This window comes from Brassica rapa, chromosome A01 (genome assembly GCF_000309985.2).
Source record: "Brassica rapa cultivar Chiifu-401-42 chromosome A01, CAAS_Brap_v3.01, whole genome shotgun sequence".
NCBI classification, from domain to species: Eukaryota; Viridiplantae; Streptophyta; class Magnoliopsida; order Brassicales; family Brassicaceae; genus Brassica; species Brassica rapa.
The window spans coordinates 21,478,173-21,491,833 of NC_024795.2; the positions used below are offsets into that span (position 1 = coordinate 21,478,173).

Consider the following 13,661-nt stretch of genomic DNA (forward strand, 5'->3'; position numbering starts at 1 on the left):
GACTAAATTACAAAATGAAAAAGGACCCTTTGTGGAGAACAAACTATTAACTATTGTATATGGATCATTAACTTCAAGTAGAATCCCAACTTTGAAAAACAAAACTTAAAAATGCACGTGCGACGTTTATATACATGAATTCGAAGTCAATTGTTACATTTTAAGACACCGTGGTCGTGACGTTGAACAACTTAATAAAAATTTCAGTGTCGTTTTTGAGTTAAATGCACTTTGCATTTACCAATTTTTTTTAAAAAAAAATGCTTTCAACCAACGACATTGATATGGGGGAAATAAATGTCATATGTCGTTCTTATTTTACAAATATTGTAGTTTAATACTCCCTCTTTCACAAAAATATACTGTAGTATTACTTTTTAGTGTTTTAACATATATTAAAAAAACACATTAAATTACTACTAATAAATGTATATTTTTCTGTAATTTTTAGTATTCAATAATTTTTAACCAATAGTAATTCAATAAAGGCAACTAATTTTTTTTGAAAATCACAATTTTTTCATAGAAAATACAAAAAATCTATCTTTGTTAAACAATTTTTTTTCTAAAATATCTAATTTAATAAAATAGAGGAAATATCTATTTTGTCAAATAATCGTTTGTATTTTCAATACCGAACTTTAAACAAAAGCTCAGTTTTACCATTATTACTCCTGCGTGTTATTTAGAGAGATAGGTTTATTTAGTGTTTGAAATAATTACCCTATAAGGAATATATAGAAAGTTAAATAGAAATACATTTAAATTACGTTAAAGTAAGTTTTGATCAAAAATTAACACATAAGGGGGAAATTTCCTGTAAATAGCATCAGTAAAAGGTAAAAATAACTATATTTATATGTTTGAATTTAGGGTTTGATGATTATAGTTTAGGGTTTAGTATCTAAGGGGTGAGACAAATATTTATGGTTTAGGATGTAAGGTAATTTAATGTTTTATTGATTAATAAATTTTATTTTGAATTGTTTTTCTTTTTGAGTGCTATCTTAGTGACAAAAAATTCAAATGTTATTTAAGAAATTTTCCCAAAGTTTTTTGAAGACATTATAAAATAATACTTATATGGAATTAACGAAATGTTCTTTACCTGGTATTTAATGCATCATGTTCTTAAGGTAAATGCATTTTTATCACAATTTAAAGATAGAATCAAGAAAGTTTTGAAACTCATAAATATTACGAATAAGGATTAATATAGTGTTCTAAAACGCGCTAGGCATTCATTACGCGTTAGATGATTGTATAGCGTCTAGCCGTATAGGTGGACGCCTAAACGGAGTATATACGGATATATACATTTACACAAAATATAAGTATAAGATTAATATATATATACATTATTTTTGAAAAAACTGAACATAAATATATTTTAAATCCACTTTTATGTATTATATAGTCTAACATATATAAATAGTTTTAAATTATAAAAATTAAATCCATTTTAAATATATAAAGATGATAAATTTAAAATGATTTTGCAACAATTATACTTACTAATATCTAGAATCACATAAATACATAAAATAAGTATAAGTAATATAATAATAACATTAATAAAATAAAATATTAATATTAATAGTTTATTTTTTGAATATTAATGCTTAAAATCTGCCTAGGCATCCGCGTAAACCGCATAATGTCCGTCTACACGCTATTATTCGCCCGAATTATATAAATCCACATAAAACACTATATAACATAAAAACAGTATGGTTGACTACCGTATAACGCCTAAACGTCGCCTAGACAGACGTTTAGACCGTATTTTAGAACACAATATATACTCTCTCTATCTACAAATAATATCGTTATATATTTGTACAATATTTTTGTAAGCAAAGTCTTTATTTATCTTTCTCTAAAATGCTCACCTTCTAAGTCAGTATCATCTAGTTAATGACATAAGTATTGATAAGAATAAATTTGTAAAATTAAGAATTTGTTTTTGATGTGTGAAATATCTCAAAACAGTACTATGTGAAACTGTGAAATAGAAACAACCCAGGCAAATGATAACAAAGGCAACACTGATAATTTGCAACGTAAATTATTGTGTAAATACATTTGTACTCCAATATTCCAATAAGGGTTTTATGGACAATAAACCAAAAGAAGCTTTTCACACAGCTGAAGGAAATATATAGAAACGTTAAAAAGAAAATCCACTCCTTCAAAACTCTTTACATATTTCAATCTCGAAATGTAATTGCTAATCTTTTTAGTTAGAACTGCAAATTTTTTTATAGAGAAGTATTTTTGTTGATTGTTCTATTCTGGTTTTGTTATCCAAACAATTATTTTTATGGTAGTAGAATAACTTTTGATGTCAATAATAAAACAAACGAAGCTTTTCGTCTATAATGGTTATTGAATTGCCAAGTTGTCATGCCAGATTTCAAATGCGATCAAAATGATTACTAAGAACTAGTACTGTTCTATTTTGTAGGAGTGCCTCAAAATCCTCTTCGTTTGATGTTCTTTTTCTCGAAAACGAAAACGTTATAACTTTAATAGAGATTCCTAAATATAGCTTTCATATCTTATCTTATGAGATTGTATTCCGTGATGATACTATAGTAACATTGTAACGTTCCGATTATCCTTGGCTAATGGATATGATTATCTATATCCGTTCATTCAGTCCGTGGGTCCTATTCGTGCAACACATGAGCTAGATTTTTGGAGGTTCGAAAGTATTATTTGCTGACTCTGCAATCATCACATTGTTGGACCCAATTTCAATCAACTATGCATTGGGCCTGTGTAACTTGGGCTGCGCAACCAATTAAGAGAGGCCCGACTCCGACGAGCAAAAGGAGATCGATTTGAAGAGCCGGAGATTGCGGAGAGGTTAAGAGAAATCCAGAATCGATCCGCTATAAGAAGAGATCGATCGATACGAATAAGATGACGGAGAAAACCCTAGAGAGAGCAATACACACACATCGACCTCGTTTGTAACATCGAATCTTATTCCTCTTGTTGTATTCAATCTGATTAATCGATAAAATCTATCTTTGCCTAGTGGAATATGACTATATCATTGTGTTTAAAGATATTGTTGCCTACATCATCTTTACTTCCTCAGATTAAACTTTCAATCACTATAAAATACTTAGTGTAGATTTTAGGATCTACACGCATGACTTTTTATGTGTTTTGGTCTCACTCATTCGATATCACAAATCACTTTCCAATAGGTCTTACATCCTTCCACTCTAGCTCAATCACGCTTAATTATGGAGTTCTAAACAAATGTGTGATCGAAAAGGAAACATTTCTCTATATTACAAACCAAAATGTTACAATTCACCCTTTCTCACATAATGCAACGCCCTCGTTGTGTACCAAGACATGTCTCGAAGACGCCTCTCGGATCAGAACCGAGATGTCTAACTAGCTCTGATACCACTTGTAACACCCTAATCGCCCATGACTAATGGACCTTCCATGCCCGCTCACTCAGCTTGTGGGCTCCATTCCATGCGACGGACGGTGCATTAATTTTTTGAAAATTCAAAAGTCTTGTTTACTGATCCTGCAATTAACACATGATTTTTCTCCGTGTTTTTCTGATAGATCACCCATTTTGATGACATATATAGATAGCCAAAAAGTATTTCTATATACCAACCGGAATGTTATAGATATATTATACCACGAGATTAAAATTGTGATATATTTATACGAATCCTGCACCCCACAAGCACACAAAACATACTGAAATTAACATCTACATTGTGCACCCCACAAGCACAAAAAACATACTGAAATCAACATCTACATTTTTCTAGAAAAAACTCGGAAAATTAACATGCAAATAATTGTACATAATGATGGAAAGTAATACAAATCAAGAAGAAGAAGAAAAAAAAAATTCAAGAAGTACATCCACGCTGAGAAACCTTGTAAATGGTATGATATCGACATGAACAACGAGTGATCTGTCTCTAGATAGAGACACTGTTTGGAATCCCTTTACCAGTAAGTCCACCTTCTCTTGTATAATCCGTAGTGTTCGGGTACAAGAGAGTGTATGGTATGTTAACCGGTCCGGTCCGGTTCTTCAACCTCTTATCATTGTTTCTCCTTATAATATTGTTCTCTATCACCTCCAAACTCTTCCCAAACCGCTTAAACGCCTCTAAAGGCTCATCATCCGCAGTCCAGTTCGGGGAATCTCTCTGCCCTAAATAAATCTCATCCGTCGAATGCATAGACAAAATCTCAATGATGGAGATACCAAGCAGAGTTTGTAACTGCGGCGTGATGGTCTTCAAGAACGCAACCTCCTCGCTTTCCTCCAGCTCAGTGTACTCTTTCGTACCCGGTTCAGGCATGAACCGGCGGCTGACGGTAGGCCGGTTTGGGAGAAAACCGGCGTAAGGGTATTGTCCGAAGTTGACTGCTGCGTGAAGAGCAGAGGCGATCCAGATGATGATGGTGCAGGTTTCGATGAGGTCGTCGCGGGTTTGCATCGACGGCCACCATGACTCGTGTTGTATATCGCCGTGACCTTCGGTTCGAAGCTCCGTCCACCATGATTGGATCTCTGTATCGGTTTGGACGGTTCTGTCGTTCTTGTAGTAGAACGAGCAGTACTCTGTCACCCACGTCTTGATCGCTGACCAAATCTCTAAACCGTCCACTGCGAATGGATAATCCTCTATCAGAAGCTTAACGCCGTTATCGCTGCTCGGATCTTCAACGGCAACTCCTCTGCGAAAATAGGGGATTTAAATGTTACTTGTCAAACAAGAGTTCAAAAGGTTACTTGTGAATCAAGAAATAAAGAAAGTTTTTATATGCATGGAGGCGGTCTCTATTTAGGGGTTATAAACATTTTAAATATATTTTTTGTCAAAACATTTTAAAATATATGTTTTTTGGTCAAAACATTTTAAATTATATTTTTGATATAATTTGATGGTTATAAAACCTATGCATAGTAGCTATTAAGAATTTGTGACCAAGACTAATGTTTCATTAGTGTTTATGTATACCGTTTAAGTAGATCCTTGGGGAGAGCCTGATCAGTAAAAACCCAACTCTTGTAAATGGAAGAGGACATCTCCATGGCGTAACGACTAGGGAACACTGTTCTCTCCAGAACTCCATCAGAGTTTATGAGGACATGTCGCGCCAATGCGTTGATGTTCATCGTGTCACGGAAATGAGGATGAAGAAGCTTATAGATTGGGTGGACCACACTGAGTTGCCTATTTGAAGCGATTATGAACGGTTCAATCACTGCATGCGTTTGCAACCTACAAAAACAATAACATAACCGGTTACTTCAAACCAAAATCAGGACTCAAAGACACTAGGTTGTTTTACAGTGTCACCAATTAGTTAACTACCAGTGGCTTATAAGTTGGTGATAACCGGAGTCATTAACCGCGGCGTAAGCCTTAGCAAGCTGCCAAATCGTTCCCTCGACTCCTTTCTCTGATGGTGTGAAAATTTTGCTCACAGATCCGTGTGATTCACCTTGTGCGTGTGGAAGACTCAACTCTATGGCTAGAGGCTTCAGTGTTCCGTCTTCTTGAAGCAACAGAAGCGTTCGGGTCGCATAGGTTTTAGTGTTCGTTGAGTTTATCCGTGTCAAGTATGGCATCAATGCGTCATGATGATCCAATATAAATAGCTTGTTCTGTTCCAAAGCCTTTTTATATAACACAAAACAAAACCAATAACAGTTATGATATGACGATACAGCTGTTACTTGTTAAACAAGAAAGGTGTGTAATATACTTACTTCTTGGACACTGGTACCGTTCATGTGTGGTTCTATGTGCTCTTCTCGTATAGAACTGTTTTGGTTTCCATACTTTGCAGAGTCTAGATTACTCTTTGGAGGAAAATCCTGCAATTTATTTTATATATTCCGTAATAATTTCGACCATTATCTTTAATGACTAGGAGGTTTTGGGTTATAATGTCCGTACATTTCTTAGACAAAGATTTTACATGTGATTGAAAAAAAAAACTGAGTGATTTGATGAAAGTTTTACCTTGAGACGACTTATCACCACTGGATTGAGTCCAGCAAGCATTTCTCTAGCAAACTCTTCATCGGTTCTCCAAGCTGATCTACTCTCTGTACGTAACAACATACACAATCATCTATGTCAAAGTCTGTATGCATTTTTGGTTAATCTCTAACTGTTTATTTAAATAGAATATATTTGTAGGTTACGTTTGAGGACGTCAGGCAAGGGAAACTTCAAGAACCGCTCTCCATCATTGCGAACGAGCTCACGAAACATCTCCCATGGGATAATATCACGGAGCTTAGAAATGGTGTGACCATTGGCGAGTTTAATACTACCGTCATAGAGGTGAAAAACGTCTTCGAACGAGTCAAACTCGTTGATAGTCTTGTCGCAAAGAGAGGCTATTTCAGGGACGAGTACTTGAGTCACCGACTTGAGTGCGTACGCGAGGAAATCAGAGAACTTCACGTGGCTAAACCGCTCGTCCCTCGGTACGTAGATGTTAAGGTTCAGTAATGCAAGCCTGCTCTCCGACCTAGGGTCTGATAAAAGAAACGGTGTCATGTATGTCAAGTAACCCATTGAGTTTTGCAATATAAGTGATGGCTTTGAATCAATGTTGAGTTGACTAACCGGATTTGGTTGGTTTACGGCCGGTTTTTCCTCGGCGAGGATAAGGGAATTCAAGTGAACCGCCGAGAACCGGACGGGCTGAGTCAGGTCCTTTGTCGGGAGCACCCAAGTCGTTGTAATAAGCGTAGTCGTAAACTCTGTCCCATTCTTTCAGTTCTCCTCCTTTCTCTTCTCCTCTTAGATTCTTTAGCTCTTGTTCTCTCAGCTCTTTAACTAGCTCCGGTGTTTCGCTTGGAAGATAAGCCTTTTGGATTTATAATAAAATAAATAAAAAAGAGTAAATATATTAAAGAATGTCAATAGTTGTCCCTGCCGAGTTACACAAAATATTCTCTTAATTAGAAAAATAATTGGGATAAAGGGAGAGGGTGACTTGTAAAGATAGACATGTAAAGTCCGGTTTCATTATTTGGTACAATGTGTTACACACGCACACGTATATTCCAGACCTCTAAATTAAAAGCTCTAAAGATTATGTCATATGGATTATGATTATGCTTCATATACTTATATAACCACTAACCAACATGTACACATTAAACTGTAACAATTTAATCAATTATTTATTATCCAGACAATAATAAATCCAAACAGAAAAAACTCTCAAAATTAAAAATTAGAAATATTGACACTGGGGTCAAAGAATATTTTTGACAACTTTTGCACATGGACAATCAGAGCAATCCAGATTAGTTATATAAAATGCCAAGTAGATTTTTACCCAAAAAAATGCCAAGTAGAATACTATTATTTAGTACCTCGGTCGAAACAGTGCGTTATATTATTACTAACCCCACTTGTCCCAATTTCGTTTATAGCGTTTTACCTGGTTGGAGAAGAAAACGCGGTCGGAGCGGTATCTATGGCTCGGATAGATCCAAGAATTGCAAACGAAGTGTATGGCACCGCCTTCACCCCCGGGGAAGTTGCGAAGAGTGAGGGACTTAAGGTAGAATTGGCTACGGTGATGGTTCTTGATCACAAACGCAGCCGGTGGTCCCATTGACTCGTCCCAATCAAACGTCACTCCAAACGCGGTTTCCTCTGCGGTTACTGACGTTTTTATCTTTGTCACCCATTTTTCCAGATGTGCTGCTTTTCCAAGTCTTCCTCTCTTCTCATTGGCTGGTTTATATTATACAAAACATGAAAACATTACTTTCTTTAAAATAAAACAAAACAAATATGTTAGGGTTTACTTAAAATGTTCATGTAAAACAATGGTAAGTCTACTAGAGTGACTAATTAGTCTTTAGTTCTTTCTCTGGTCTGATTGAAATTACTATAAGATTTGAAATCCGCGATTTGATTTTGCCCAATTGATAACGGATAATCAAGGCCCCATAAACACCCGACTAATCATCACTTTCATCATGAATATAATATGCAAAACATTAGTGAAGAAATCGTATTCTAGGAAAATTAAAGAAATACTTAAAGATGTCCGTTTCTGTAATTATGTACATGTAAACGGGTCGAGTAAAAGAATGAACGAATACCCAGGTCGGGTTGGAGAGAACTGATGAGGTGGAGAGAAACACGACGACCAAGAAGCTCATGGATTCGATCGAGAAGAGAAGCCATGGTGTCTTTGAAATCAAGAAGGTTCTTCTTCATAACAACAATTTCTCCTTCTATCTTCATCGTTTTCTTGGTCTTCTTGTTCTTCACATCTTCCTCCATCGTCTTTGTCTTCTTTGTCTTCTTTGTCTTGGGTTTGACGCATAAGATCTCTGCGATATGGGTGTGGATCATGGCGATATATATTGCAGAATTTTCTCTGAGTGAGAATGAAGAAAAGAGAGAGAGAAAAAGAATGAGATTCTATGCTTGGAGAATGACGAGAAAGATGTGCGATTATATAATGTTCCTTTTCATCGACTTTGCATTATTGAAGCGTATATGATAACACAAATCTGTTGTGAATGTGGTATTATATTTATATAGGTAGCTAAACAAGAAGCAAAAAAAGAATTGCCAGCAAAAGTTTATTACTATTATTTTTGGTATACAGATAACGAATGGCTTTGGAATTAATTAGTGCATGCATTCATCTCCTTAATATCAACAAAGTTTTTGTAACACGGTGAAAAAATAGTGTTTACATTTTTTAGTATTACCAGTTTACCACCAGTTAGAGCAACTCCAATGGTGTTACTCATCATTGGAATCCTTAACAATAAAATAATATATTTTTTTTTTAATTTTTTTTGTTTGAATAGTTAAGGACTCTAATCATATTTGTTAGTCCAATGGTGTTATCCATTATAGAATTCTTAGGAATAAAATATAATTAAATTTGTAAAACATTTAATAAATTTGTAAAACATTAAAAATAAGTAAATTTGTAAAACATTTAAAAAAATTTAAAAGTAAAAAAATTGTAAAAAATAGTTTCTGTTACATTGTTGGTTTTACTTAAAAGCAAACATAAAGTTTCAGCGAATGAACTAGCAAGGTTACGTCTCTCGAAACTATATCTCCAAGTTATTACAACCACCATATAAGATAAAAGGGAGGGTTGGTGTCAAATTACTGCTTTCCTTACTTGCGGTTTATCATATATTTGATCCATGTGAGAGAGTACTAGTAGAGAAGCTTGTAAACAAACCTCTTGATATGATCAAGTATCAAAAGCCTTGCCCCTGGTGCTGGTGGAATGTTTACTTCTTGCTCTGATTGTTTCCTTCACCTGAAAGAAGAACAAAAACCCGTGGTAAGTAAAAAGATATGTATACTCTTTTTGTATTGGTTCATGAACAATCAATCAATCACCTTATACATTGTTCCTGACGCAACAGCGTAGCAAACAGCCCAGGAGAGTGCGTGTGCAGGCCTTACTTTCAAGCCTTTGCTCACAAAAGCGTACGCCAACCCACCACCTGAGGCTGAGACCATGCTGCAAAGTTTGTCAAAACCCAATCAGAAACAACGTCTGTAACAGGTTTTCATCAAATCAATATCACCCAAAGAACAAATCTTGAAGATTCTCAGACAAGGAAATATAAACAGGGATCAAAAAGTTGAGTGAAAAAAGAATGAAACTTTACGCAGCCGTAAGATCATCTTTGCTTCTGATTCCTTTCATTATGTGTTCAATTCCCAGACGACGAAACAACAAAGAATCGAATCGGAAATAAGAAAATAGCAAACCCAGACGAAAATCCTAATTCGATTAAAATCCCCAATTCGATTTGAAACCCTCATTCTAGTAAAATCCCACAATCGAACCGTAAAAATTGATGAAATCAACATGCATCAACTCCAAATGCAAAGATAATGAACTAAAACGCTCTGATTTATCTTCAACACCGAAGATCGCCGAATCACCTTTTGTTTCGTCGGAGGAATTTTTTTTATGTAATTGTCGCGACTTCTTTTTTTTTTCTCCTTACAAAACACGACCCTGACCCTCACCAATCGGACTTTGCCAACTCATCAAGGACCAAATCCTTAATCTCCTTAGTTAAGGACTCTTTCTTAACTTATGATTTTTTTATATTAATATTTTAATCAATCCCGCATAAGAATTAATGCTAAGGATCTACTTAAACCCCGCGTTGCGGGTGGTCTTATATATCTACTTACCTGTGTTGAATGTCATTTTCCTAAGTCAAGGTCTTTAAAATAGTATTTTCTTCTTTCTTTTTTGACTTGTCTACCTACTTTCTTCCTATGTAGATGTGATGATAAACTTTTATATTAGGGTGTGAGTCTGGCAGAAAATAAAGTAGCCATCGGAATCCTCTCTGATGACGTGATATAATTCTAAAATAAAATTAATTTCTCATATATATATATATACATATATATATATATATTAATATTTAGATTTTAATTAATTTGTAAAATACTGAACTCGTTTTAATCTTTTGTCTGCTATTTTTTATAATTATGATTGCATTTTCCTTTATTTAAACAAGAGTTGTGACTGGTTGATGTTGAGCCAAAATCTGTTGTGGATTGAACTGATTGTATCCAATAGTTGGATGAATATAAGTTGATGTTGAGCAGAAAAAAAAACGAAACAAGAGTTGTGACGAACCGAAGCATTGTACTTGTGAATTTTTTTAATGATGAGAATTCTTCTTCATCCTGCTGTTAGAGCTGCTCTTAGAGCACCTCTATTGAAGGTTTATGGGGGGAGTTCACATAGAAATCAAGAAAAAAAATAATAAAATAATTCAATCTTATGAATTCCTTTCTCTTAAAGCTTTCTTGGCTGAACCCCTTTCTCCTAAAGTTTATCACTGTAGCGCAGACCCCACGTGTCGTGGCGATCCGCAATTAGTCTAGTTTTTTTTTTTTTAAAAAACCAAAAAGAAAAAGAAAAATGTTTTAATAATAAAAAACTGAAAAGATGAACCCCAAGAGAGGGTTCATTGATGTGGATGCTCTTAGCTACTACTAACATCATGGATCCACCCCTGCTCAGTGTGATGTTTAAACCGAGACCATAGGAAGTAGTTGAAATAAATGTGGCACAATAATATATAAGTAAAATTATATTTTCCTTGGTTGAGTTATCATCATCGGGGATTGCATTCCCTATGAAGAGATCAATTTGATTCCTAATTTTTTTTTTTGATAACTTTGGTGTGATCCCAAAGATTTTTTAGATCCAATGACTAATCACCAAAAAACTTATAGAAATTCAGGTTTTTTTGCCACTTAAAACGTTTATAAGTGACCAAGAGAAATCGAACCCAGAACGGAAATTCCAGATATAACTCTTTTACTATTAGACCGAGACCACTTTGTTAATAATATAGATTTATATATAAACTGACCAATGGATATTTGACTATCCTACTTGCAGCCATCATATATCAACTATGAACAACCATTCTATTTTCTCGTTTTGCTAAAATTAATTCTATGTTTCTTTTGCTTTTACGTCTACGTTTGTTTTGTTTTATTTAACAACTCATTGATCAAAGATGCATGTAGCATCTGCACCCAGCTTGTAAGCATATCCAAAGAAAAAAAATACTAGAAACAAGAAACAAAAAAAAGAGAGTAGAAGAGTACAATACGAGCATTTTCAAAAAAATAATAATAATAATACAATACGAGCGGTTTGTTTATTCAGTAATATAAGAGATATATCTTAAGATACTACAAAATAAGTGTTACTTTAAGAATATACTACAAATTTGGAAAAAATTACATATACTACTTTAAAATAAACATGGTGAACATGTACTATTTGATTCTTAGTCAATGCTGGATTAACGATACTTTCAGGCTCCAGCCACTAAAATACGAAGTTTAAAGATTATATGTTTTTAATAAAATTTGAAAGAGTTCATTTTCATCTACAAAATACGAAATTATGCTGTTGACTAGAAAAGAACTATGTTAGAATCATGTTTGGTTATGTTTTTCGTTAAGGATTTTGCATTTTGGGAAGCAAAAGCATTTGCCAAAGTTTCAAGCATTTGTGCAACATCTTAATCCTTTCAATCACTTCATATCTAGTCGTGGAAGATACACCAAAAGCAACTATGATTCAAATTGATTGATAGCCTCTTATATCTCGTCATGGAGGAAATTAAACAATGACCAAAGAAGCGACTTTATATACAACTAAAGTAGAAAATGAAACAAACATATATATTTTTTTTTTTGAGCAACGAAACAAACATATTCATATATGAGGAAACGCTAGTTACGAAGGGGAGAGATTGCTCAAAAAAAAAATGAAGGGGAGAGAATCCAGCAAAAATAATATGAGAAATAATTAATATAAAACAATCAACAAACAGAAATTAGTTCGTAAAAAAAGTTAGAAAAAAACAAAAAAATTGAAATTGCTCGCCGCTGATACAAAGCCCATATCTGTAAAAGCATACAAGAAGAATACAAGAGAAATATCGGTCGAGAGAAACCTTATGGGAGGAGGTGTGTACCACCGTCAAAAATATGTTTTCAACCGTGTTTGGAATCAACACGTTTGAAAAGTGCAATATAAATAAATAAAAATCTAAAAAAAAAATGGTAAACAATAAATAAAAATCTAAGAAAAAAGGTTTAGGTGATGCTAATTTTGTTCTTCAGAGGTGTTATTCATTGCTCGCAAATACGCAGAGCCGGGTTAATGCACGAGGCAGTCAGTGCCACCGTTCCATAGCCAACTCCAAAATTTAACTTTTATTTATTTATTTTTGTTTATATGTATAAATTAAGTATAATTTTTAGTTTAAATCTAAATATTATTATAAAACATAGTAATATAAATATTTTTAAATTAAGTATAATTTTTAGTTTAAATCTAGATATTATTATAAAACATAGTAATATAAATATTTTAAAAACGGATTAGTTTAATAATAATTTTTAAAATGGATTAATTTAATAATAATTTTAAATTATTCATTTTGAAAAATAAAATTGATAGCTGTAGCATAAATTTTTTTAGGGCCTCCAGTTGTATTGAGCGAGACCCTGCAAATACGGTAAGCTAATAGTAATAGTAAAAAGAAATAGTAATGGTAGTGGTAACAACGTTAAAAAGACACGAAAGGAAATATTGGCGCTGACTTTTTTTGCAGCCCCATGAAATCATAAAAAAAACAAGTGATATGTGAATCACATCCAACTTTACCCAGGACCGGCCCTTGGTATTGATAGGGATTTGTGGTTTGGAATTAGTTTGCATTATATTACTTTCTTCGTTTATCATATTGTTTTGTGTGACATGGGTACTCCGTGTTTTGTTTGTTGTGTCCCGTGTAAATTGTTATTTATCAATTCGTAAATAAGAGATGTGGTTTCATTAATCTTTGACCAAACAAAGAGAACGTGGTTTAGCCTGTTAATTAGTTACAACTTGTATTGCAAAATGTTGGGATAATTAATTCAGAAGCAATTCATGATGATGTCTAGAACAGAATGTCTGTCTTCTCCTTTTGCTTAAACGATTTCTGATTTCTGGATTGTTTTTCACAAAAAAAAAAGCTTTTAATAAAATGAAATGTTTTCATATTTTATGATATAAAAAGATCTAAC

At 33.7% G+C, this 13,661-nt stretch overlaps 1 protein-coding gene and 1 long non-coding RNA gene across 2 annotated transcripts; one reads left to right on the forward strand and one right to left on the reverse strand.

Moving 5' to 3' along the window:
- Nucleotides 1-3,686: 3,686 nt before the first annotated feature.
- Nucleotides 3,687-8,462, reverse strand: LOC103834572 (linoleate 9S-lipoxygenase 5). Its single transcript, XM_009110647.3, has 9 exons — nt 8,150-8,462; nt 7,477-7,775; nt 6,651-6,894; nt 6,221-6,559; nt 6,036-6,121; nt 5,780-5,887; nt 5,382-5,686; nt 5,025-5,288; nt 3,687-4,740 (listed from the first exon to the last, which is right to left on the reverse strand). Exons 1-9 carry the CDS (start codon nt 8,403-8,405, stop codon nt 3,972-3,974), a joined length of 2,670 nt encoding a protein of 889 aa, XP_009108895.1. The 5' UTR covers nt 8,406-8,462; the 3' UTR covers nt 3,687-3,971.
- Nucleotides 8,463-9,208: 746 nt separating this feature from the next.
- Nucleotides 9,209-11,703, forward strand: LOC117126923. The gene is made up of 2 exons (XR_004449672.1): nt 9,209-9,366; nt 9,452-11,703. It is a non-coding gene; the product is annotated as an uncharacterized LOC117126923 (long non-coding RNA).
- Nucleotides 11,704-13,661: the final 1,958 nt, after the last annotated feature.